Genomic DNA, 26,211 nt, shown 5'->3' with positions numbered 1-26,211 from the left:
ACTCTTGCTGCTCCTTGGCAGGATGCCCAGCCTCTGCTCTCTCTGCCAAGATGAAGGTTCCTTGCAAGCCTGAAACAAACCATTTCCTTCCCTAAGCTTCTCCTGGAAGGGTGTTTTGTCCTAGCAACAAGAAGGTGACAGCAACATCTATTGGGAGATCTAGGAGCTAGGACCCCTAGGGTTTCCTTCCTTGTTAAACAGTATGTGGACACATGAAAATGCAAAGGAAATCACATATGATATTTATATTGTTTCCTTGCTATTCTCAACCACAGTGGTTTAGTTCTAAGCTAGAGGCAAATTGTAAAGTTTATTCAGAGGCAAGACCTGTCCACCCTAGCCAAAGGGGGCTTATACAAATGGAGGTGTCATTGTATTTCCTCAGAGAACACTATTCAGGAGGTCTGAGTTGTGGCCCAGGAATCTGTGTCTTCCCAGGTACCTCAGATGACCCCTGTGATCAAACTGAAAGGCTGTTGAGCCACAGGATACAAGCTGATGTTCTCTTAAAGGCACATTACAACATTTCAGAAAACATAAACCAATCTGTACTGACAGAAAGCAGATCAGTGGTCCCCAGGGAGTGCACTGGCAAGGAAGGATGGGAGAGGGCCCCCAGGGGATCTCCTTGTGGACCATGGATGGCTTACTTCCTGGCTGTGCTGAGGCTTTCATGGGTGGACATGATTGCCAACAGGTAACACACTCAGTATGGGTGCCAGTGACCCCGCCTCCTGTGCTTTTTATAGCATGTTACTGTCAGCTCACTCAGGTGCCATTTATACCTCTGCTAAGAAAAAAATCTAAATTTAATTACAACAGCTGAAAGATAGGAGGGCAGAAGGATGGAGGAAGCGAATCCAGTCAAAGGCTATAGGCTAAAATGAACAAAAGATCGTCTTCCCTCCTTCCTGAATGTGTGTTCTAACGTATGTGAAACTCCCTAGGGCCCCTAGGCACCACCATCTCGTTACACCAAAATCTATCTAGATGCAATACATACATCATGCAATACATACATCACGCAATACATACGTCTCCTCATGGACTTTCCCATCACAATGCCCCTGGCTTTGTCATCTCCCCCTTCTCTACTGTCCATGTAGTTCCAGTGCAACCGTGCATGCCTTCCTTCTCCTGAGTTTCATTACATGGCACACAATGCTCTTGATTCTGGTCCTATGGATCCATTCCAACTGCTACAGTGATGCTCTGGCTTCCACATGTCTTCCATAGAGAAAGGCTCCTGGCTTGAAGGCTGGCTCCTCAAGGCAGAAGTGTCCCAAGGTGGGGTCCACTGAGGTGATTGTATCACAAGGGCTCTGAGCTCCGAATTGGATTAATCCACTGATGAGTTCATAAGTGAATGGACTAATCAGATCTAGGCCCTTAGTCTCTGTCTCTGTCTCCTCGTCACAATGTGGGCAGCTATTCTGTGCCATGCCCCTCCATCATGAAGTGCTGCCTCACCACAGGCTCAGCAACATGGCACCAAGTCTCCATGTGCCAAAGCCTCTTAGTCATGAGCTCCAGCAAAATCTTTCCCCCTCTAAGTTGTTATCCTCAGGCATTCTGTCACAGAGATAGAATGATCAACTTATCCCAGACTGTTTCTTTTCTTGGTTCATATCTGTTATTTCACCATTCTCTTTTATTTTTGCAGAGCTACTAACCAAACCCAAGGCCTGTTCTTGCTAGAATAGTACTGTACCACCCAGCTCCATACCCAGCCCTGCTAAGGATCTCTTAATGACTCCAAAACCTCCTATCTCAGAGAAGTTTCTCACAGTGTCTCAAGGGCACCCAACTAAATCTCAGAGAAAGCCCCACACTAATTTTTACATGTTAGTTCATCTAGCAAGCAGACACAAAAACGGTCAACCTGTTTTGTAAATTTGTTCAAGGCCAGACTCCTGTCCACTAGATGCTCCAGGAGAATTTTCTGTGGAAATATTCTCACAGCAGGGTTAACTAGCTCCCTTTTGGGGTTAGGAAGGGAAGAACCTGCAGAAGCAGCTTCTACAGAAAGGATTTGTGAGTCAAGCCTGGGGCGCCATTCTTACTGAGGTTGCCCCTGTCCTGCCTAGGTCCTAATCCTCTGCTCCTGGAGCAGTAGAGAACTTGCTGGAAATACTTTAGCCAGTCCGCAAATCTAGGAAGGCAGTGATTTCACTTTTAGTGAATGAGCATTAGCTGTGGCCACTATGCTAATTCTTATCTCTGACATTCGCTGAAGACAAAGAAGGCTGAAGCATGGAGACGCAGCCTCTGGAGCAAGGCTTTTTGGTCAGAGTTGTTTCAATGTCAGTGAACAACCTCAGAGAAAGTAGGTTTAGTAATCTGGGAAGACAAACCCCACTAGAGCACAGATGCAAACTAGATTATTCATGTCATGCTGTCATCCATGTAGGTATGTCTTAGAGAACACTGCGGACTTCCAACATAACCATTCAAAGTGACCCTCCTTTTTTTTTTCTCACTATGTAACTCATGCTGGCCTCAAATTCATGATCCTCCAGCCTCAGCTTCTCAATTGCTTAGACTACAGGTTTCCACTACCAGGTGCAGTTTAAAACCTACCTATCTTCTCCATTCTTAATGAAAATGTCTGGGGGGTTGGGGTGATAAAGGAAAATACCAATATACTCATATTCATTCTTTGCACTAAAATTAAAATCATAAACAAAGAAATACAGGGGGAAGGCTGGGGATATACCACAAGCAGGAGTTGGATTCCCAAGCACAAAGGTGAAAAGCTGGGTGTGCCCATGAAGTCTGCTGGCCCAGAGACTGAAGAGATGCTTGGGCTTGCGGACAGAAGAGCTGCAGCCCCAGGTTGTGAGGGAGTCTGTTTCAAGGCAGCAAAGTGAATGAGCAGTAGAGTGTAGTGTCTTCCCATGCCTCTGCTCTGTGTGTACAGGGCCCGTGAGCATACACCACACACACACACACACACACACACATCATATCACATGTACTCTATACCAAATAAATAAATAAAGCCGGGCGTGGCGGAGCACACCTTAATCCCAGCACTCAGGAGGCAGAGGTAGGATCACCATGAGTTCCAGGCCACCCTGAGACTACATAGTTAATTCCAGGTCAGCCTGGGCTAGATAAAGACCCTGCTTCGAAAACAAAACAAAACAAATAAAACAAACAAACACCCCCCCCCCAAGATTCTGTGAAAATCCCCTTCAAACAAAGGGAGTCAAAGCAACTGAAGCACTTGCGCACTGTTAGGGTACAGGTGTAAAAGAGGGCCTCTGCTAGGGAGCGCAGCATGGCAGAGCCTCCCCTCAGAAGCTAAGCAAAGAATTGCCTATGATTTCCACTGTGGACATACACCTAGAGAACCGAGGGCTGGGTCTCTAGAAGATACCATGCTACCCCATGTTCACAGCAGCTAAAAGGTTGAGAGATGACTAGAGAAACCCAAATGGCATATTCATCCTGGGGTTATTACTCAGCCTTGAAAACACGAGATTCTGACATGCATGAGTGAACGTTAAGAACATTCTGCTTAGTGAAATAAGCTAGTCACAAACTCTGCATCCTTCCATTTATATGAAGTGTGTAGAGGACTGAAATTCATGGAGACAAAGTAACTTCAGCCCAGAAATACAGTTGGCAAGGAGTATTTCTCAAGCAAGGTAAGTGGTGTGTCACCGTAACCACAGCCTCTGGGCAGGGGCATCCCACTTTCTTGTGGCCACCCTTGAGTGACCACGCAAAACTTGGACATTGGCTGCCGGCTCACAGTGGAGGGAGACTTTGAGTGTGTTCAGCGCCCACGGGCAGAGGAGGAGGACAAAGTTTCTGAACCGAAAGGCCAGGAAGCTCAGCGGCCACCGCGGCAGGTGAGGCCACAGGTGAGGCGACGGGAGCTGGTCCGCCTCCTCTTCCCCGCCCGCGGGCTGCGGGACAGCTGGGCGGGGAGGCGACCAGAGCAGGGGCGGGGCGACCTTTGCTTGGTCCGGGGCCATCCGGGCGGGCGTGGCGCGGATGTCCCGGTCCTGCGCTGCCGCCCCGCCCCTCCCCGCCCCGGCCGGCTGGGTTTGGTCGTGGGGCTGGCCCTGGACGCGCGGTTTCGGGGTGGCCCGCGGGCGAGCCGGTTTCGATTGCGGACAAGGGCCGGGCGGGGACCGGGGAGGACCGGCACAGTGAGTCCGCAGCAGAGAGCAGGGCGGCTCTCGGCGGCGGGTCCGCGCAGACTTGGGGACCCCGAGCCCCCCGGGGAGCGCATCCTCCGCAAGGGTCGACGGACGCGCGCCCGCGGCTGGCGATGCGGACGCCAGTGGTGATGACGCTGGGCATGGTGCTGACGCCCTGCGGGCTGTTGCTCAACCTCATCAGCACGCTGACCCCGGGCTGGCGGCTGGTCAAGGGCTTCCTGGACCAGCCCGTGGACGTGGTGCTGTACCAGGGCCTGTGGGACATGTGTCGCGAGCAGAGCAGCCGCGAGCGCCAGTGCGGCCAGCCGGACCCGTGGGGCTACTGGGAGGCGCGGCCGGTGCAGGCGGCGCGCGGCCTCATGGTCACGTCGCTGGCCGTCGCCGCGCTGGGGCTGCTGCTGGCCTCGCTGGGCGTGCGCTGCTGGCGCGACGAGCCCCACTTCGCGCTGGCCGGACTCTCGGGGCTCGTGCTCTTTGTCGCCGGCCTCTTCAGCCTCGTCCCTGTCTCCTGGTATAACCACTTCCTGGGCGACCGTGACGTCCTGCCCGCCCCGGACAGCCCGGTCAGCGTGCAGGTGAGCTACAGCCTGGTGCTGGGCTACCTGGGCAGCTGCCTGCTGCTGCTGGGCGGCTTCTCGCTGGCGCTCAGCTGGGCGCCCTGGTGCGAGGAGCGCTGTCGCCGCTGCCGCAAGGCGGCCCCCGCCGGCCCGCGCCGCGCCAGCATCAGCACGGTCCACGTGGACTGGCCCGAGCCCGCGCTCACGCCCGCCATCAAGTACTACAGCGACGGCCAGCACCGCCCGCCTCCCGCCGCCGCCAGCAACTCCGCCGCCGGCAAGCTCAAGGTCGGCTTCCCCATGCCCAGGCCGCCGCCCAAGGCCTACACCAACCCGATGGATGTGCTGGATGGGGAGGGGGACCCGGCGGCCACCTCCCAAGGCGCCTCCTCGCGCAGCACCAGGCCCTGCCAGAGCTCGCTGCCCTGTGACTCGGACCTGTAGACCACCGGGCAGCGGGGTGAGTGAGGAGGCATCCCGCACGGCGCCTACTCTTGAACTTGTGCGATGTGTCTGCAACCGGAACCCTGGGATACCTTTCTAGAACTGTCTCCAGGGCACGCTTCCTTTCTTGCGGCTGAACCAGACACCACGTGTGTGCAGGCTGGGTTTAGTTTTCTCTGTATGAACTTGTGTTTCTCTCTCTCTGAGGGAGCAGGCCTTCTTAGGAAGTGATGGAAATGGTGACAGCTTGTCAAACAGAGACAGTCAACAACAACAACAACAAAAATTACAGTCAGCCAATAGAGCGCCAAAACTGATTTGCCACCTTGGAAGTACAGTATGCCGACGCCAGTGCATCCTTCATCAGTGCTGTGGCTGGGTGTGTCTTGTTTTATATGCAAATGCTCAAGAGGACTGTGTAAGTCTGGCTGTTTGAATAGCTCTTAAAGCCAAGCTCACAACCAGCAGTTTTTAAGAAGTGAAACAACCTGTTTAACTCAAATTCCCATTTTCCGCACATAAGTAGGACTTATCTTTTCTAAAAACGGACTTTGATGTGAAAGTTGAGGTTGTTAGAGAATTTCTCTTCCACAGCCAGAACAATGAACACCAACCCTGGACTGTTCCCTGGATGCCTTGCCCTGGGCAGAAAGAACGATGGGTTTAATATTTTATGCAAAATGGAACCTGTTAAGTCACATTTGGTTGAAATCCATATGTACATATCTTATTTATAAATAAAAATCGAGAACACCAGTTTGAGTCTATTCACAACAGCTATTTTGTCTCCAGTACCAGCGTTGGGAGGTTCAGCATTCATTATCACCCATTTCCAGTCTGCTTAAGAGCTGTGTCTGCAATCGAACCCTCAGATCTTTGCAGCTCTTCACATAACATTACTAAATCGGGCCAAGAGGCCCGGCTTAGATCCCAGATTGCTTTGTTTTCAGGTTCATGCTCCCCATCCCCCAACCCCCTACAAGCTAAGTCTATTGTTAAGAAAACTAGAAACACCAGTTTCTACCCGAGGTCTGCGTAGAAATTCTTTCCTCTTCTTTCATTGGTGCTTAATGTCCCAGAAGGCAGCTGTGTTCTGGAGGGGGACAAAATCTCCAAGCGCAGGCTCAAATTCCAAGTTATGATTTAAAGGGATCTTTAATTGAAGTGAATCACGTCTTTAAAGTTGAGAAGTGGGCACCTAGACCTCAGGCAGCAGCTGCCATCGGAAGCCCCAGTGAAGGGACAAGACAGCTGGCGCGGTGGACCGGGTCACGGGGACAACATCCCCGGCCATTCTGTGCTCGCTCTTATGCTCATTCCAGCTTTTACGTGCAGATTCATCATTTTGGGGATTCCTTTCAAATGTAGACGCCAATGCACCAGGTCAAGAGCCCTGACTGATTTCCTAAGTGGCTCCCAGAAGATGCCAAGCTTTAGCTGGAACTCTGCCTCCTTTAATCTCGCCTGGCAGCTATCCATAACCAAACTTTTGAGCACCTGCCACCTGATGTGTTGGGGGCTTACAGTGGGAGCAGGGCCAGGGTGCAGAAAGCCCAGCTCTGATCTTTACAGCTAACACTTCAGCAGGCAGCAATTAGTGACCTGTTTATAGGCTAAAAACATTTTCCCTAATGGTTAAAATTTGGTTGCTAAGAGTTCAAACACTATGATTTTCTTCCCTATCAACAGAAATAAATTGCAAACTATCTTTAAAAAATGTACACCTTTTATTATGAAAATGTTTGGGTCACCAGGGAAGGACTCCTGTAGTAGGCTGGATTCTTCCTCAGAATCCCTCTCTGGTACAGCAGCACAGAGAGACAAAGCGTCCAAGACACGAGGGTCCTGCTGGGGGCCAGCATGGATCCTCTGTTAGTGTTGGCCAAACAGGAACTAAGAGCACTGAACACAAGATGTGAGACAGCTCTGCTCTTCACGAAACCCAAGATGTGGCCGCCCTTCTGGTGAGCTCACGTGTGTCAAGTGTCCATATTCACTGCTTACAGTCTTTCCATTACTGGTCTGCCTAGAGGGCCACGCACTGGGACAGTAGAGCAGACACTGCTTTGCACAGCACTAGCTGTGTCTGCTCTCGCTAAGGACAGGTGTGGGTTACGCAGGACTGTTGACCAAGCATGCAGGCTGGGGGGCGGGCGCTGGCAGGGTGCCTCAGAAACCAACCACCTCCTCTTCAATGTTTGGGCCATCACCCAGTCTTTTAGGCTTCTGGCATTTATTTTATTTTATTTTTATGTATTTATTTATTTGACAGAGAAAGGTGGGGCGGGGGAGAGAGGATGGGCACATGGCCTCCAGCCACTGCAAAGGAATTTCAGATTCATGCACCCCTTTATGCATCTGGCTAACATGGGTCCAGCGGAATGGATCCTGGGTTCTTTGGCTTTGCAGACAAACAATTTAACCCCTAAGCCATCCCTCCAGCCTGGCTCCTGGCATTTTACAAGCACATTTGTGGACACTATGGGAAACTAAATAATTTGGGGCCTTGCCATACTCAAACGTGAGAGAGAGCATACAAGTAAGATGAAGGGTGGTTGGCTAGGGTCAAGGGATGGAGAAAAAGGGTGATATTTGGGCAAAGTTCCCAGGGGGGAGGTTAGGCTTAAGCAGAGAGCTGAAAGAAGGGAGACAGTAGTGTTCCAGGCAGTGGGCATGACAGGCTATGCATTTCATGCCATGTTTCCCTTTTCCTTCATTCTAGAGGAGCACTTGGGAGACAGAGGTAGGAGGATCGCCGTGACTTTGAGGCCAGCCTGAGACGACATAGAGAATTCTATTCATAAGTCTGGGCTACAGCGAGACACTACCTCAACAACAACAACAAAGACATTTGATGGAAAAGTAGTTGATAAGCTTCATTCTATTCTACCAAGTATGGACAACACACAAAATAGTAGGTAGTAAGACACTAGAACTTTAGGGTCTCCTATTCACAGAAGGACTGGAAAAGTTTCCTAATGGAACTACATACCCAGTACTTAATAAAGCTACTTCTTTAGGCTTTTCCCATGCCTAGCTGGTGGCATATACTTGTAATCTCAGCATTTGGGAGGTGGAGACAGGAGGATCAGGAGTTTGAGGTCTTTTTGGGCTATATAATGAGTTTGAGGGTAGTCTAGGCTATGAGAGACCCTGTCACAATACACATGTACACATACACATATACACACAATCTTTTTCTGTGTATATGTGTTAATCTCTTATCCATAGCTTGCCATCCATATAGAAAGTGCTATTTATCCCAAGACCACTGCCCTCAAACACTAAGGGTGGAGCCTTTAAAAATGAGCTCCTTCTCCCTGTGTGGGAAAGAAAGAAAATAAGAGGATCAGTTATTACTGCAAATAAAAATGTGTTTGAAATCCTCACCCAATCTTCCCAACAATCCACACACTCCTCTAAGTTCTCATTGTAGCAAGATGCCCTCTTCTAGTCATTCTCCACTGCAAGAATTAAACAAAAATTCACTTGTTCAAATCAAGCAAAACAGAGACACATCTTTACACGGGAAACAGTGCTGTCGGGGGACTTGATTCTTCCATAGGGACATGTACAGGGTACAACCCAAGTAGTGGTTCACACCTGTACAACCAGCGTCAAAGCAAAGGACAACACAAGACTTGATTTAAACATGACATTGCAATTCACATCCAGTGGGCATGCCCATGTTAGCCAGACTGAGCTCTCAGTTCCATGGGTAAAGCAGAGCAACTCTAGGTGGACGGGGGGGGGGGGGGGGGGGGAGGGGGGGAAGGGGCTGAGAGAGTGGGTGTACATATCTCATAGGTACCAAGCACCTTTGCCATTTGTGTGGCCTCTGCTGACTCCCTCTCTCCCTCGCTTCATGGTGATCATTCATGCCGGTGGTTCTCCTAAGAGCTACTTCTCATCACTGTGCTAAAGGAGGCTATTGAATGTCATTGCAATTTTTGTAGTACAGATATGGTAAATGCCACAGGAGCAAGCCTTGCTCTGGGTAGGTTTGTCTCCTCATCAGCAGTCCTGGCAAGATCATATTATCAGATGGCCTTTAAATTGTTTTAGTATGCTGAGGGTAACAAGAGTTAGATGAGGCTGAAAAGATAGACTGAACTTTGGACAGTGGAAGCTGGGGAAGGTATTTGACTTACATTCTAGTAGCTGGTCAGATAGCAACATATTCTATATTCCAGTTCTCAGTTTCTCTGAATTTCTTAAGCCTCCATAAGTAAAATAGGAGGGACTTATTATGTCCTTCCCAGTATCTGTGGCACATTCTTTTCATGGTTGCTTCCTAAAAGGTAGTGTGAAGTGCTTAATTTGTCTTTTTTTTTTAATAGTAATCAGCAGGTTTTATTTTCCTACTGAAACTGAAACTGTCTATGGTTCTCAGAGCTAAAGAATCAGGCTTTATATAGATTTCTTTGAGCCTAATGCATGGGCCATTTAACATTTTTATAGACCAGAGCTGTGGTTAAAGGTGCTTGCTTGCAAAGTCTGATGGCCAGGGTTCAATTCTCCAGCACCTATGCAAAGCCAGATTCAAAACAGCACATGCATCCGTGATCCCAACAAGCCAGTGACAATGGGAGGTGGAGTCAGGAGAACCGAAGCTCTCAGGCAGCCAGTCTGACATTCATTTCCAACAGCAGGTCACCCTGTCTCAAAAAAGGTGGACACTTCAAAATTGCCCTCTACACTCATGTGCATGCAAATAAATAAATATGTTCTTTAAATAGACCTTTCTCTTTTCAGAAGAATATCCAAACCTATGACCATAGTACAGAAGTTTCTAGAAGAAAATTCAGATTTTCACTTCTGTCACAGACTTACTCCACTCATTGTATTGTTGGAATGGTAGGTACCTGATCCACCATGTTAATTTCTCTGCATTCCAAAAAGAATTAGAAACACATATTGGTAAAAGAAATTGATTTATTTATAGTTTGGCCAAACCAGACTATGGACTGAAATTCTGATAACATTAGGTGTTAAAGAAATTGAGAAATTATAGGGCCTGGGAACAGGGATCAATGAATAAAGTGCTTGCATGGGTACCAGAGTTCGGATCCCTCAGCACAGGATGTGACATAAAAGCTGGACACAGTGGCACGTGTCTGTAATTTCAGCATTCCTATGGTGTAGATGGAGGCAGAGATAGTGAATTGGAAAGCTCGTGGGCCAGCTATCCTGGTGAACCCAGCAGGGAAAAACAAAGAGACCTGCCTCAAACAAGATGGAAGGTGAGGACCGATACCCAATATTGTCCTTTGACCTCCATATACATGCTGTGGCATGTGCACATCATCACACATATGCATACACACAAATTACAAAAAAAGAAATTGAAAAATTAATATACAACATAAAGATTGTCATAACAGAAGTTCATAACATACCTACAAGAGATGAGGCTATAAAGAAATTGATCTATTCAAGCCAGTTGAGGAGATAAGACTGGTAAGGAAATATTAACTATATATAGAATCTTGAGTATTCATTTCTAAAGTTAAGTTCTGATTAAATATTCAGCATGTTGCAAATGTTTGACATTGTATACTCTGCAAGAAGTAAAGTATTAAGGTATGTTAAGATAAGTCCACATAGGATAATATGTAGGCATATATTCATAGGCCAGAAATGGATTAGGGGGAGGATACACAGTACCTGATATGCACTAGAAGCCAGCTACATATGGTCAGCTCCCCTCTTCTCCTATAAGGAAAGGAGATGGCCAGACTAAGTTGGAAGTAGGGTCTGTAGAGTAGCAGTCACGTACAGAGGTGGTGGAAGCCAACTGGCCTAGCCAGAACACAAGCCCGAGAGTCTGGAGGAAGGTTTAAGGTCCTCTGCAGACCAAAGCAGCAGCTCAAGTCTGTTCAAAGTGGTAATATGGTGCTCATTGTCCATACATGCTTTTCAGCATGACTTTTTCATGTCATTTTTATACAATGTGTGCGCAAGTGAAGAGAAAGACTTTCCAAGGACAAGACTGTCAGTGAGACTCGATTCTTAAGGATGCCTGTTGTGTCTCCCAGCCAGCATGATCCAGCCCAGGTTGTTTTCCTGCCATTTGATCTTCAGGTCAAGTTGATCTTTACTTGAAGAACTTTATCCATTATTGAACAGCATAGTTTATATATTATGTACAGTAGTTGACCTGGGGCTTCTTTTATGCTTACTGCCTACACAAACTTGTTCTGCAAGACACTAAATACAAACACCTAGAAAAGATCCAAGCAAGACAAATCTTCTCAGTGAAGTTGAGTTCATTAAAATTTAGACTTCTGTTATTGAATTTCAAGCTTAGCTTATAAGGGCATTTTTGTAGGACTAAGTGATTTGCCAGAGGTTGCTACTAACATATTTTAATTTTTTTGTTTATTTTTACTTATTTATTTGAGAGCAACAAACAGACAGAGAGAGAAAGGCAGATAGATAATGGGCACACTGGGGCCTCCACTGAAAATGAACTCCAGATGCATGTGACCCCTTGGGCATCTGGCTTATGTGGGTCCTGGGTAATTGAGCCTTGAACATGGGTCCTTAGGCTTCACAGGCAAGCACTTAACTGGTAAGCTATTTCTCCAGCCTGTTACTAAAATATTTTAGATCATACTTCTGTTGTAAGCCTGTAGACCATCATAAATTCAGTGTCCTTGATTCCTGAGCTGGGTGTGGATACAGCAGTAACTTGGAAAGGCCAGCAGAGGGACAAACCGGCTGAGAAGCTGCACTGTTCTCTTGGACAAGAGCTAGTTAGGATGGATCCTGGTGTGGCCCATGTCCTGTGTTGTTGACCAAAGTCGCCATTCACTGGATTCTAAATAAATCTTAGACAAAACATGTGCCTGAGCTTCTATATCTATGAAGTATATTCATCTGTTCTATGAATTTGAGAATTGAATCAGAATATAAGAAAAATACTTGGCAACTGAGTGTTAACTTAGAAGTAAAATTTACTAGAGGGAGGATAGTAGTGGAGGACTAACTCTTAAATATTTGCTACTCTGCAGAAACTTGGCTTTTACCCTAAAGGCAAAAGCGATCTCCATTGTTGGTAAAACTGGAACGGATTCAGAGGATCAATGACCTCAAAGTCAGCATCGGAGCCAAGATGTGAATCTAAAACTCACTAGTACTGGACCAGGTACCCTGGATTACAGAGCTTTATGACTGCATCATAATTTAAGCTACATAAAACCGAGTTGAATTCTCACCATATCTACAAATATTCCATTTTCTAAAGCACATTAGTAAATGAGATGACTTCCTCTCATTTAAAAAGTAGTTGCTTTAAAAGACCATTAAGAATGTTGAAATCCACAGGCGTGGAGGTACACACCTTTAATCCTAGAATTTGGGAGGCAGAGGTAGGATGATTACTATGAGTTTGAGGCCACCCTGTGACTACATAACATAGTGAATTCCAGGTCATCCTGGGCTAGAGTGAGACCCTATCTTGAAAAACAAAAACAAAAACAAAAAACAAGAATACTGAATATTGAAATCATACACAATGAAATGTAGAATCCAGTTTTATTGGGGGGTTTCAGCTCTTCCTTATGATGTCAGTTTGTAAAGAAGTGAGCAATTCCTGTGGGGAAGTTATAGAGTATGCACTGCATTAAAACAAAACAAAAATGTGGAGATGGTGGAACTTCACAGAAGTTATCAGAGACCAAAGAAGGCCCTGGGTCTTAGGAGTTAGCTCTAACCTTTAATTACAGCCCACCCTACTCCCAATAGGACGGAGGCCCTTGTGGAAGTGCACTAAAATTTCTTGATTGCTATTTCATACATGTTTTATTTTAGTTCTTCATGTCAGAGTCTAAGGATGCAAGATATAGTGAGGAATCATTTGATACATTTATAATAACAGTCACTAGCAGCAATAATCCCTTTAGGGCAACACAGTTACTTTCACCCAGCTGGGCCATTTTAGAAGGGTCATTTTTTTTACCGCGTCTCACAATCCTTTTTCCTCAGAGAGACTTCCTTATCACACCTGTCCATCATAGGATTCATTGACAAATGTCTCACTATTCATTAAATTTTCTTCTTCTTGGTAATTTTCTTCATCGCAGGCCACATTTCTTGCTGATGTTCTAGGATCAAAGAAACAAAGTCAAAAGAATTTTTTGGAGGTGGAAGCCAAGACTAGGGTATGATTACAAAGGTCAATTTACTCACTAGTAAAGTTTACTATTATACAAACTGTGCCTTCCTTTGTCTCTTTCATAAAGCCAATGATCTAAAATAGGCAATAACTGGGTCAATTATTATTTGTTACTAGGTATTGCTTGTCCTGTAAGGTAGGCCTAGTGATTAAAGTAAATGAGAAATGAGTTCAAGGAAATTTAACTGTCGCTGGACATAAGTGAGGTAAAGAACCAGGTGAATGCAACCAGAGTTAAGCAGTTAACCCAGTTAAGTTAAGTTAACCCAGAGTTAAGCAGTGAGGTGTTCACAAGCATCAGCTACTTCTCCTGCCTTTCCATTGGTCTGCAAGGCAAAGACAGGACAGAAAAGGAGCTTTCAAAGCTTCAGTCTTTGATAGCTCTTCATTTGTAGGCTGCCTGATGTTACTTCTCAGAATGTTTAATCAGCTTCCTCAATTACATATTTATGTTAGAGAATTACTTATTTTGTCAGAAGTGTTTTGTTATTTTTATTTATTTCTTTGATGACTTTCTTGTCCTTGGATAAAATTTAGTGCCCATTCTTTAATTATTTATGATTTTATTTAACCTTCAGATATGGTCTAAATTGTGTCCAAAATCCATGAAGTGTTTAAAGAAGTAATCAAATTAAATAAGCTGGGGAGATGGCTTAGTGGCTAAAGTATTTGCCTGCAAAGCCAAAGGACCCAGGTTCAATTTCCTAGGTTCCATGGAAAGCCAGATTCACAAGGTGGTGCATGCATCTGGAGTTTGTTTACAGTGGCTGGAGGCCCTGGCATGCCCATTTTCTCTTTCTCAAATAAATAAGTAAAAATAAATAAAATACTTTTAAATTAAGTTCGTGGGGGTGAACCCTAGTACAATGTGGCTGTGTCTCCATGAGTAAAAGGGGATCAGACAGAGACACATTCAGAGGGGGACATTTGATGAGATCAGAGAGAAATCAGCCACCTACAAGCCGAGGAGAGAGCCGCCACAGAGAACAGTCCTGCTTACCTCCGCATCTGGACTTCCAGCCTTCAATGAGAAAATGCACTCATGCTGATTAGGACAACTTTCTCCAGAACTGTTATGGCAGTCTTAACAAATTAGTAACCTCCTACTAAATACTTCCTCCAATCACTGGCCCTGTCCTCCCTACCTCATTTGGCAGAAAATGTCCTCAGTCCATTTCTGTGGCTTTGAACTGACTGCTGTTAGACAGACTTTTCCAGCACACATGCCTCAGACCCCACACTATGGCTTGCCTCAAGTCTCATTCAAAGAGGTGATCCCAATTACTGTTTTCCTCAGGTCATCTAACAGGTGCAGGTAACTGCTTCTTTATCTAAGAAGCATTCCTTGAGGTGTAACCCACCAATGAAATCATTAATAGCAACTCACCTTTTAAATTCACGTTTACTTCTGCAATGTAGACATGCTCTCAGAGCTACCAGCACAGCTGACAGAGCAATGGTTACACTGAGGGCAATGTAGCCAGGGGCCCTCTGTGAATCCTCAGGCTGAACAATTTCTCCTCCTTCCTTGGTTTGGGGAGACTTGATCTTTCTCTCAGGCATCTGTGTGGTTAATGCTTTTCTGGCAGGAGGTCTTATCCCTTCTAGCCTGGGATATCCAAGTGTGCTGGAGTCTGTAGTCTGGACAAGTTGGGAAGCTTTTGGTGTCAACCTTTGCCAAGCTTCTAGCCTTTTAGGTACTGGTGTACCTATAAACAGTAAGTATGTGGCATATATAATATAATATTATACATTGAATTATTTCAGAATAATAAGACCTATAATGGTCATGTAAGTTTGAATTTATGAAATTATAATCATCACCATTACTTTTGGTAAGGCAAGAAAACTACTAAAAACTTCCATACATGCATATTTCATATCTTTAATTTTGGGACCACTATGTTCTAGTTATCATACAAATCTATTTCAAAATTATGATATACAGTTTTAGCCAGGGTAAATTCTATAAGTTAGAGAAAGTTTTCTTCTATAAGGATTGTTATGATAGATAAAAGTAGCAAATATCTGGACTAGAAATATTTTCAGATGTAAGTGGGTTGATCTCTAATGATTTTTCTGAGTTGAAGTGAACTGTAGATCCTATAAGATCATCAGAGATAAGAAGCCAGTTTTGGTGGGTGTAGCATGATATGCACACATTAAGCATAGACTGAGCAACAAGACACCTTTTTACTAAAGACAAATCTAAAAAGTTAGTCTGTGCTTAAAAGCATTTTAATATATTCACAGTATTATTTCTCATGTAAACACTAAAGACAAAACTAATAGGTGAAAAGATAGCATTAGAAATAAAACTGTCTCTTTCCTCTGCCTTAAATGATATAGGATACTCCACTCCTGGGTGGAGAGCCCTTGGTGGTAGAGTATATCCAGAAGTCAGGCCAACTTTACACACCCATGCAAAGTCAGGGTGAGCATATTACTAAGGAGCAGAGCCAACTTTTCATCCTTGGCCACCAGAAAGAGAAGATCAACGAAGGTATGTTGGTTTCCTGGTTTTAAACCAGATTATGAAGAGGTACATTCCCCACTTGTTGACCCACCTATCACTCCTTTAGTCTTTGTAACACATACACTCAATAAAATCACCTTCATTTGCTAGAATAAATACTCAACTCTAGGAATCAAAATCTTTCCTTTTCTGGATAAAGTGGCCAGGAATGGTGGTATACACATTTAATCTCAGTACTTGGGAGGCTGAAGTAGGAAGAGTACTGTGCGTTTAAGGCCAGCCTGGGACTACAGAATGAGTTCTAGGTCAGCCTGGGATAGAGTGAGACTCTACCTCAAAAATAAACAAATAAAATGAGAGACAAAGTAAGGAAGATTGGGGTAGTACATATATGTAATCCTAACACTTGGAGGACAGAAGAATCTTAGGAAAATATGAGTTCAAAGCCATCCTGTAAGATCTGGTCTCAGGAAAGGTGATTAGGGAGGGTATAAATGCTTGTCTTATGAGAGTTAGAGGATGTCTTTGAGAGTGCCAAAGCCTTTCATGGCTCTTAGTTGAGCTTTAACCCAAAAGTTAAGTGACAAATTGTCATGGTCACACAAAACTTCCACTGGGTCAGTGGCCTCCATATATACTCAAGAAATTGAAATCCATAGACCAGAGGGTAAAGTTCAGTGGGATTTCCTTGGATCATGGGTAGCACTTAAGAGAAGGAGGGAAAAACTCCTGTCAGCAGGAAGGGGTTTCCTGAAATGGAGAAGCCCAGCTAGAGACCCAGTCTGGGGTGTGTTCTGGAGGCCAGGTTTTATATGGGGGATCAGATTTAATGCTCTGGGAAAGGGGAAGTCCTTTCTAGGGAGGGACTCCAGTTGAGTTTAAGAAAAAAAATATAGGGAGAGAATTCCTTTAGGTAGAAAGAGATAGGGGAAGCCATATCCTTCCTTGCCTTCTAGCCAAGTGGACACTGAGGACTGGCTCAAGGACATTCCTTGCTTTTACCTTTAAGGCTTTCTCATCCCTAGATTACCTTACTTGGTTTTCCAAAGCTAGTTAGGCTTTAAGTAGAAATTATTTAAAATTGAGCAGTGTATGAGAACTTTTTCTTCTTTCTTTCTTCCTTCCTTCCTTCCTTCCTTCCTTCCTTCCTTCCTTCCTTTCTTTCTTTCTTTCTTTCTGTCTGTCTGTCTTTCTGTCTTTAAGAGCTCTTGATTAAGGGTTATTTCCCAAAGCTTTTCTGGTATGATCAGTTCCAGCAGTGAGTGACAGGATGACCGAATAACACCAGAGCAGTAGCTGTAGGATTGGATGGAATGACGACATAATCAGATGTTGTGATCTCCCAGGCAACTGGCCATAACAAGCCCTTTCCATGAAGGCACTGTGTGGCATGGTGTCTCTATAACAATCAGCTATGTTTAGGTACCAACAGGACAGCACACAGCCCTAGCATGACAGCTTTATGCACATTTTCTTAGAATCCTTAACAGCCCTATGAGGTAGAAAAGTGTATATCCAATTTAAAAGGGGGAAAGAAGGCGGGCTAAATAGTTTAGCCAACCTTCTCCCACCCAGGCTGCTTTCCCTCTGTCATTTAATTGAAATTGACTTCCTCAAGTTCAAGTTGTAAATGAATGCTCACTTTCATGCTGCCTTTCTGAACAACCAAAACAGAAGGCATCATGTTAGATTTCCAGAAGGAGTCAATAGTAGTTAATATTCAGTTGCCCATAAGAAGAAATTTCACATTGTTCAGTATTAAGAATCAGTGAAAACAAGGCAGTAGCTTAGAGGATAAAAGCTTGAAGGATAGTGTAGAAATGAATATTTATGAAATCCATGCAAAATGCATCCTAGGAAGGAGTCACTTACAGTCTGTTTCATCAGATCCATCCAGACAGTCAATGTGCCCATTGCAGATTTGCTCCATGGAAATGCATGCCTGACCATCTTCACAGGGCTGTGATGGTGCAGAGCACTGGACAGCTGCCACACATCTGCTTGCAGCAGCCAGATAGTACCCATGGGGGCACTTGCAAGTCCTGCCTTCAGGATTTGGTAAACAGATATGGCTACATCCTCCATTGTCTTTAGAGCAGCTGTTATTACCTGTGGGTACCCCCATTCCCACCCACAGAACAGAGAGTTAGGTTTTGAGAAAGTCTTTTGCAAGCTTTCTACAAATAAACTATCAGTTATAAGACCCAGATGTTTTCATAAATTAGGTAGCTCTTCAACTTAATTTTTCTATTTAATTTATTTATTTGAGAGAGACAGAGAGGGAAGGAAGGAGAGAGAGAGAGAATAGGCATGATGCCAGGGCCCTCAGCCACTGCAAATGAAGTCTAGACATTTGCACCATCTTGTGCATCTGGTTTTTGTGAGTCCTGGAGAATCTAACCTGGGTCCTTTGGCTTTACAGGCAAGTGCCTTAAACACCAAGCTATCTCTCCAGCCCTAATTCCTTTTAACTAACTAGGCTCTAAATAATTGGGGATTCTTCTTCATAGACTGGTATTGCTTTAGAAGTTCAGTAAGGTACTAGCTTAATAAATGCACGGGGTCCTCCCATTCATTTAAGACTACATGTGATCATCGTTTACTCCAAGCCACCCAATAGAAGTACAAAGGCCTTGGAGATAGAACTATCTTTAGTGGGAAATATGGGAGTTGTGAGGTTTATTGTACCTTTAATAGTATGACTAATCATTTGTGGTTTGGCATCACTCTTCAAATATGTATCATAATTTTGAATACCTGATGAGGTCTTACTTGTGAGATATTCCAGGCACTGTTGCATAAATGTATGTGGTTCAGATAAACCTACCTGAAGGTGGCAAGAACCTTCCTTCTGGCTCTAAGAACTAAGCAACTGCTCTCTGGAGTAACCATTTATCAACCCTCTGAAGAATTATAAGTTATCTTCCCATGAGACCAAGACTTCTGGAGTCTACAGATGACCTTTCATGAAGTTTTAGCTCTCACACAGAGCACAGTGAAGCAGCATTCCTTTAAAACTGATGTCCTCAACAAACAAGTAGTCTGTGAGGTTAATGGACTGACTCACACTGGTGGCACTAATCTCAGGTAGAAACAGACTTCATCCATTGCTACTTTGTTAAATCCATGATCAACTACCCAAGCATTGTTAGATAATCCAAATTCTTCTATAAAAGTTGGAGAAAAACTCAGAGTGTCCTGAAGTTGATGTTTCAAGTTTCAGTTGACATCAAAAGTAGGTTGAAAGAATGACACAAAGAATGAAAACCTGCTCCAGCTTGGAACCCACATGGGTGTGTGTGGAGGGGGGTGCAGGGATTGAACCCAGGGAGGTGTGTGGAGTGTGGGGATTGGACCCAGGACTTTGTGCATGCTAGGCAAGTACTCTACTACTGAATTTACCCCCACCTTTTATTTAAGTGCAGGATCTTACTAAGTTACTCTGGATGGCCTGGAACTCACACTATAGGTCACAATCATCCTACTTCAGCCTCCCAAGTAGATAGAGGTCAAGGCTGAACCACCAAGCCCATCTCAAATAATTGATTATACCATCATTAGAATTCAGTCTAAGATAACACATTTGAAAACAGAACACAAGCACTATGCTTTGGATCATAAGTGCCCCCAAAGGTGCATGTGGTAAAGGTTCAGTCCCCAGTGTAACATTTGAAAAAGGTGGAACGCACAGTGAAAATTTAGAAGGAAATTCAGTCATTGGAAGTATGTTCTTGAAGCAGGATCATGGGACTTTAGACTCTTCCTCTCTAGTTTTCTAGCTATGAGATCTAGTGTTTCTCTGCCACATGTCTCTGCTATGATATGCTGCTTGGCCACGGGCCCCGCAAGGAGACTAATCCTTCACATACTGAAATCTCTAAACAGGGACCCAAATCCTTCCTCTTTGGATGTTGATTCTCTCAGACATTTGTTATAGTAATGAAAAACTGATTAACGCATCAAGTCTGCCAACCCCCAGCCCAGTGTATTGAGCACTATTGTGTCTGCTAGATTCATAATAGGACTAATTGTGCACCATACTCGAACTGTGTATATCTGCATAGAGGTAACAAACAGTGTTACACAGATCTCTAGGATTCTTAGAGACAATATTTTCATGTAATGAGAAACACAAAGACATTTTGAGGCTTCAGTGTGGGAGGGAGTATTCTCTCCATAGGAACTCAGTAGACTCAGTGTTGACATAGCCATTGGAAGTGTACTTACCTTGTTGACTAAATTTGCTGTAAACTTTTAAGTCCAAAATCTTCTGGTCCACTTGGAACCACTGATTTTCTGAAACATCTGCTTTGTTGTACCAAACTTTAGTGACCTGGGCTAAAACAAAATCAGTGACCAGTCATTAACAAAAAATAAATTAAAATAAAATAAAGTAAATAATAAATTTAAAACAATAAATAAATTAAAATAAAAATTAAGGTATTTTTCCTGGGCAAAGAACTTTGCTCAATTTGAATACTTTTACTCATATGCCTTTTAAACTCCAGGTGAGTAAGACAAGAGAAGAGGCACATGTTTTCCTAAGTCTCATTTCTGAAAGGAAACTCCAAGAGAAATGATAAAAAGCTATAAACTTTCCTTCATGACAAAGTCACATGTTAGCCAGGTGTGGTGGTACACACCTGTGATTTCAGCACTTGGAAGGCTGAGGCAGGAGGATTGTAAGTTTGGGACCAGCTTAGACTACTGAGTAAAATCTCAAACAGCAGCAACAACAAAAATAAACAAAGTCATGTGTCCCTATATTATAACAAGAGTATCCATTTAGAAAATAAAGAAATGGGCCACTTAAATGTAGCCCATATGCATTTGATGAGTAATGACTTTGAAAGTCATTAGAACAACACAGTGGCCTGGTTGCCTCAGGTGTGACCAGAGGAAGCAAAGGTGGTAGGACAGCCTCCCCGCAAACCTGGGGGACAGCAGCAAGGATCTGAAGACTGGTTGTTGCATTTCTAATGGGGCAGAATTTGAAAACATGAGATAGATTTATTTTTAACTCATTTTTCAATTTTACCAACTCTAGACATTTGTCAGAAGTTTATACCAAAACAGTGTATACTTAGTAATATCAGAATGTTGTAGTTTTTGGCAATCCCCTTGCAACCCTAGAAATGCCAATTTAGAACACTGGGCAATGCAGCATTGTGTCCTGAAAGCAACAAGAGGGGAGGGGCTGACAAGGCAGCCCACAAGGGATATGGAGGAAGGCCAATGGAGGTTGAGTAAGAACAAAACATTGATATATATGTATGAAAACATCATAGTGCAACCTATTTGGTTGTATGCTAACCAAAACAGCTAACATAAAAGACAGAAAAAAGGAATGCCATATAATCCACCTAGTATGTTCATGTTTATTTCATCAAATAAGACAAGCACTATCCTTACTTTATAGATTTGGTAATACAGCTCCTAACTGATGGAATAGCCCGGTCACCTAGCTTCAATTCTTGCCCAAGTTCACTCTGCATTATATCGCTGCTGAGGTTTGGATAATTGCCCCCAAAAACCCATGTATTGAAGGCTTGGTCTTCAGCCTGTGGTGCTATTGGGAGATAATAGAATCCTTAGGGGACGAGGCATAGTAGAAGGAAGTGAGGCCATTAAAGATCTTCTAAGAAGGGAATTTTGGAACTCTGGCCTGCTTGCTTGCTTGCCTGCTTTCTTTCTTTCTTTCTTTCTTTCATCTTTGGGTTTTTCGAGGTAGGGTCTCACTCTGGCCCAGGCTGACCTGGAATTCACTCTGTAGTCTCAGGATGGCCTTGAACTCATGGTGATCCTCCTACCTCTGCCTCCAGAGTGCTGGAATTAATGGCATGTGCTACCACTCTCTGCTTGGGCCTTCTTATTTCTTTCTCTTTGCTTCTTAGCCTCCACATGGCAAGAAATTTTATCCACCAATATGTGCCCAGGAAGAGTAGAAGAGTGGCACTGGTTGAGTCTCTCCTAATACACAGGGCTAAAAGGTAATATTGTACGTTGAATTTCACATATAGAGCAGAGTGGAAGGCTCAGAATCACAGTTCCATGTTCCTTTTCAGGTCAGGGAAGATGTTTAGTTATTCTTTTGTAAGGAAGTTATTGCCTAGGATGGGTGCTAATGTTCTCTTTGAGTTTCCACCACAAGTCAATCAAACAGAGGATGAATGATGACCTACCATCATCCACTGTTGTCCAGAGCATCATGCCTTGACCACACGTAAAGAGATGAAGGGCCCGGATTCCTCTGCGTAGCACTGTGTGTCCTGAGCCATCTTGCTGAATACTTTCTATGAGCCCTTGCCCTACAAAGAGACATTCAGTCAATTTCACTTGGTCCCAACAACTCTACTATATCGTGTTGTTTGTTATGCCTTGTCCTGACTCCTGGCCTGAATGGCCTGTCTTAAAGGCTCTGAAGCCAATTCTGCTTCATTCATCCCTTCCCTAACAGTAATATACAAAGACGTACTCATGCATATTTCTTAACTTCTCAACTCCATTTTTTGACAAGGAGGCAATTCCATGACTGTGGGCTATAAGATGCTACTTAGCACAGGGACATATTATGTTCATTTTCAACGTGTTGGCAGGAAATGTAAGTACAGACCTGAAAGCTCCTGGAGCTTGTAGTCAAAGACCAGAACTTAATTATGTGGATTAATATTCCTTGGGCTCATATTTAGGATGCAAATAACAGTTGCTTACCAAGCTGGGCATGGTGGCCCACACCATTAATTCCAGCACCCAAGAGACTGAGGTAGAAGGATTGCTGTTGAGTTCAAGACCAGACTAGGACTACACAGTAAGTTCCAGGCCAGCCTGGGCTAGAGTGAGACCCTATTTCGAAAACAAAAACAAACATGCAGAAAGAATAATTGCTTACCAGTGTCGGCCCAGAATAGTCGGGTCCCTGAATCTGAAAAAGCCAGGCCCACAGGTACCTGGGATTTCTGCCAGAGAACCTTTCTCCTGCTGCCATCCATAGAAGCACATTCAATGCTGGATCTGTGCCTTTCGTCATCCCGGGAACGCAGGTCCACCAAGCACATGACTGCAGTCGGTGGGTGGAGGACAACAGAGGTTGGGTAGGAAAGATTTTCACTGAGCAAGACAGTGGGATACTGGCCTTTGGAGGAAGCTACACCGATGTGGGGATCCTCACTGTCAATCCAATATATGTTTCCGCTTAGCCAGTCCACAGCAAAGTCCGTCACAGTTCCTTTCACAGACAGGATTTTCCTCCAAGAAAGCGTCCCTGATTCTTCCAGCCTCAGCAGCCTGATGTCACCATTATTCAGCTCTGAAAGGTAGAGGGCCTGGTCCTGGGCAAGGTAATCCAATGATGCCAGCTGGTTCACGTTGGTAAAGGGAAAATTTCGGTGTTCTGGTAAAGCAGCTTGTTGTGGTAAAGTTTTGAGATTTTTCAGATAAATCTATGGGGGAAAATTAGAAGAGCGGCACTGGTTGAGTCTATAATTCCTCCATCTTGGTTTGGCATTAGCGTAAGGATTTAAGTTCTAATTTTTGATATTCAATCTTCTGAAACAGAGAGTTTAACTTCCTTCCTTCCTAGAGCTTCAAGCATGAGGATAATGGGAATTCCTGTATTGTGAAGATGTGATCCCTGCCAAACTGCCTCTTTGAATGGCACTGGTTAGTGACTGTACTGAGACGGAAGTGATCTTCCAGATCAACATTTTGTTTTCTCATGTTAAAATGCCAAAGTTGGCAAGTTCTCTGAATGGCAGAAGGTAGGGGTGACTGGCTTGCTAGGACTTCTCATCCTTGGTTACTTTAAGACACATCTTCCCTTACAAAACTTTCTTCTTTCTCAGACTAGAACCTGGAAACGCTGTCCGCATTGGCAGCCACTCTGATGGGGCTGGGGGGATGGTCTGCACCTTCACCGGGTCCTTGGACAAGTGAACACAGTCTCTGATCCCTGACCTCACCTGTGCTTCTGTGCACTAAGCATATCACAAGGGAATTTAAGGAGGTCTGGTCTTCACTTAATTATTTCAAGAAGCCTTACTTAGGTCATAGTTATTCTTTTATTATAGTCAATCTCCTTTATTGTGGTGACAAGGATACAAAGCCACACAGTGAACACTAAAATTTAAGTTGTATTTAAAAGAAAAAAGTCTCCATCATTTACAAGTTTATGTGGAGAATTCAAGTATTTATATAGAACATAGCCATGCTAGGATAGCTCCAGAAGGGTACCTCGGTGATCACTGTAGGCAACACCAGGAACACAAGTGCAGACTCCTGGGGTGAGATGCAGCTGACTCCATCATCTGCCAGCAGGAGACCAACTGGGCAACAACAGGTTCCCTTGGATTGTGGACTCAGAAGACACAAGTGAGAACATCCACTGTTCAGACAAGGGCTGGAAGACCTGGGCTGAAGCACGTCATGCATTATCTGCAAGAAAAGACCTGGGGGCTGGAGAGATGGCTTAGCGGTTAAGCGCTTGCCTGTGAAGCCTAAGGACCCCGGTTCGAGGCTCGGTTCCCCAGGTCCCACGTTAGCCAGATGCACAAGGGGGCGCACGCGTCTGGAGTTCGTTTGCAGAGGCTGGAAGCCCTGGCACGCCCATTTTCTCTCTCCCTCCCTCTATCTGTCTTTCTCTCTGTGTCTGTCACTCTCAAATAAATAAATAAAAAATTAACAAAAAAAAAATTAAAAAAAAAAGAAAAGACCTGGGTGTCATTGTATCTTATTGAATCTTGAAAAACAGAAGTGAATCAAATTTTATTTTTTCTTTTCCTTTCTTTCCTATTTCTTTTCTTCCTTCCTTCTGTCCTTTTTCCCCTTTCATGTTGCTTGTACTGCTGAGGTTTGAATCCAGGGCCTTATGAACCAGTCTACCACAGAGCTCCATCCCAAGCCCAAATATTGCTATTTAATCATCAGATAGCTGATATTAGGCAGCTCATATAATAGCATTTTTAGGGAGGACTAGGGAGCTATTTTAAGAGCATTCACCACACCTTGAGTCCATAGGGCTGTCCAGAACGCTTGATGAGGACAGCCCTGTCTTTCCCTGTCGTCTTCCTCACTCGCTGAACGCTTCTTGTCTTCATGTCAGACCAGAAGACTTCATCTTCAAACACAGCGATGGAAAAGGGGCTCTTGACCTGCGTCAGCTGCAGCACCTACAAGGATGGAGGTGAGTTTTCTGGGTGACAGCTATACAAGACACATGACTTTTCCACCAAGCCCAATGTCCAAAGGACACTTACACTAATGCCACTACCGTCGAGGTTGGCAGAGCCAATAGAGTGAAACTTGTCATCAGACCAGAATATCTTCCAGCTTAACTTGTCAAGCACTATGCTAGTTGGCCATCCCAGACCTTGGTTGATGAGTATTTTCTTGCTGCTGCCATCCATCCCAGCCTGCTCGATTCGAGGCTCCTCTCCAGTGTCAGACCAGTACATCAATCTGTGGCAATGAGAGGAGTCAGCTTTTTGATAGGACACTGACCCACAGAAAATCATACCTATCAATACATCCTTTGAAATACTGACTTGCAAGCCAAGAAGTAAAGGCTTCAGTGGTATATAAGCAATAGCTTAGAACTTGTGTCATCATACCACAAAAAAACAAGACTTATTGCCCAATTATTTTTCTTTAACTCAAGTACAATTGTGAAGTATGAGCAGCAAGTTTTACAGATGTTTAATCAGCATTAACCATCACCAAAAAAGTTGGGGAATGCATTAGACCCCAGCTTAGAAAATATTCATGGAACTTGCCAATCTTTTCTTGGCAGAAAATAGGCAATTCCCACAGGTAGATGTGAGCCTCACACCTCATTCTTAACCCATAAACTATTAAATGAATCAAAAGTTACTAATAGTTTCTAGGAGGGTACATATTGATAAGTGTATGACAGACAGAGGAGCTTTTTTCAAATTTTATTAACAACTTCCATGATTATAAAAAAAATTCCATTGCAAGACCCCCCACCCTTTTCCCCTTTGAAACTCCATTCTCCATCATATCCCCTCCTCATCTCAATCAGTATCTCTTTTATTTTGATGTCATGATCTTTTCTTCCTATTGGGATGGTCTTGTGTAGGTAGTAGTGTCAGGCACTCTGAGGTCATGGATATCCAGGCCATTTTGCGTTTGGGGGGAACATGTTGTAAGGAGTCCTACCCTTCCTTTGGCTCTTACATTCTTTCCACCATAATATCTGTATCACAGACAGAGGGTTTTTATAAGGTGAAATAGAAAAAGAAGGTTCAAGTGTGGGTTCCCTCTGGACCCTAGATTTCTGGTATGTTTTTCTTGTATTTGTTATATCTATGACATTCTAGTGACAGGATGCAAATGTTAGCTTAACTTCTTTGCCATCACAGAAAA

The 26,211-nt window shown here is 44.2% G+C and overlaps 2 protein-coding genes across 3 annotated transcripts in view; one reads left to right on the top strand and one right to left on the bottom strand.

Annotated features, from left to right (window-relative positions):
• The first annotated feature begins 4,285 nt into the window (after nt 1–4,285).
• Cldn23 (claudin 23) lies at nt 4,286–5,932 on the top strand. The gene has a single exon (XM_004666926.2). It carries the CDS (start codon nt 4,286–4,288, stop codon nt 5,174–5,176), a length of 891 nt encoding a protein of 296 aa, XP_004666983.2. The 3' UTR covers nt 5,177–5,932.
• Nucleotides 5,933–12,725: 6,793 nt separating this feature from the next.
• The window catches only part of LOC123463331 (prolow-density lipoprotein receptor-related protein 1-like), a 49,135-nt gene continuing 35,649 nt past the window's right edge, over nt 12,726–26,211 (bottom strand). For both annotated transcript variants that reach the window (XM_045157975.1, XM_045157976.1), the window contains exons 22-30: nt 25,083–25,284; nt 24,831–24,995; nt 24,061–24,261; nt 22,721–23,270; nt 22,014–22,139; nt 20,059–20,169; nt 17,704–17,940; nt 14,743–15,064; nt 12,726–13,284 (exon numbers count right to left, since the gene is read on the bottom strand). In XM_045157975.1, coding sequence (XP_045013910.1) covers nt 13,179–13,284; nt 14,743–15,064; nt 17,704–17,940; nt 20,059–20,169; nt 22,014–22,139; nt 22,721–23,270; nt 24,061–24,261; nt 24,831–24,995; nt 25,083–25,284 — 2,020 coding nt within the window. In that variant the 3' untranslated portion in view covers nt 12,726–13,178. The remainder of the gene's footprint in view (nt 13,285–14,742; nt 15,065–17,703; nt 17,941–20,058; nt 20,170–22,013; nt 22,140–22,720; nt 23,271–24,060; nt 24,262–24,830; nt 24,996–25,082; nt 25,285–26,211) is intronic.

Source organism: Jaculus jaculus, chromosome 9, assembly GCF_020740685.1.
Source record: "Jaculus jaculus isolate mJacJac1 chromosome 9, mJacJac1.mat.Y.cur, whole genome shotgun sequence".
Lineage (NCBI taxonomy): Eukaryota > Metazoa > Chordata > Mammalia > Rodentia > Dipodidae > Jaculus > Jaculus jaculus.
Note: the sequence above shows the minus strand (reverse complement) of the source record. Positions and strands in the feature narration are given on the sequence as shown.

Coding starts and splice junctions, on each gene's coding strand:
- Cldn23 (XM_004666926.2), top strand. CDS start 4,286: ATGCGGACGCCAGTGGTGATGACGCTGGGCATGGTGCTGACGCCCTGC.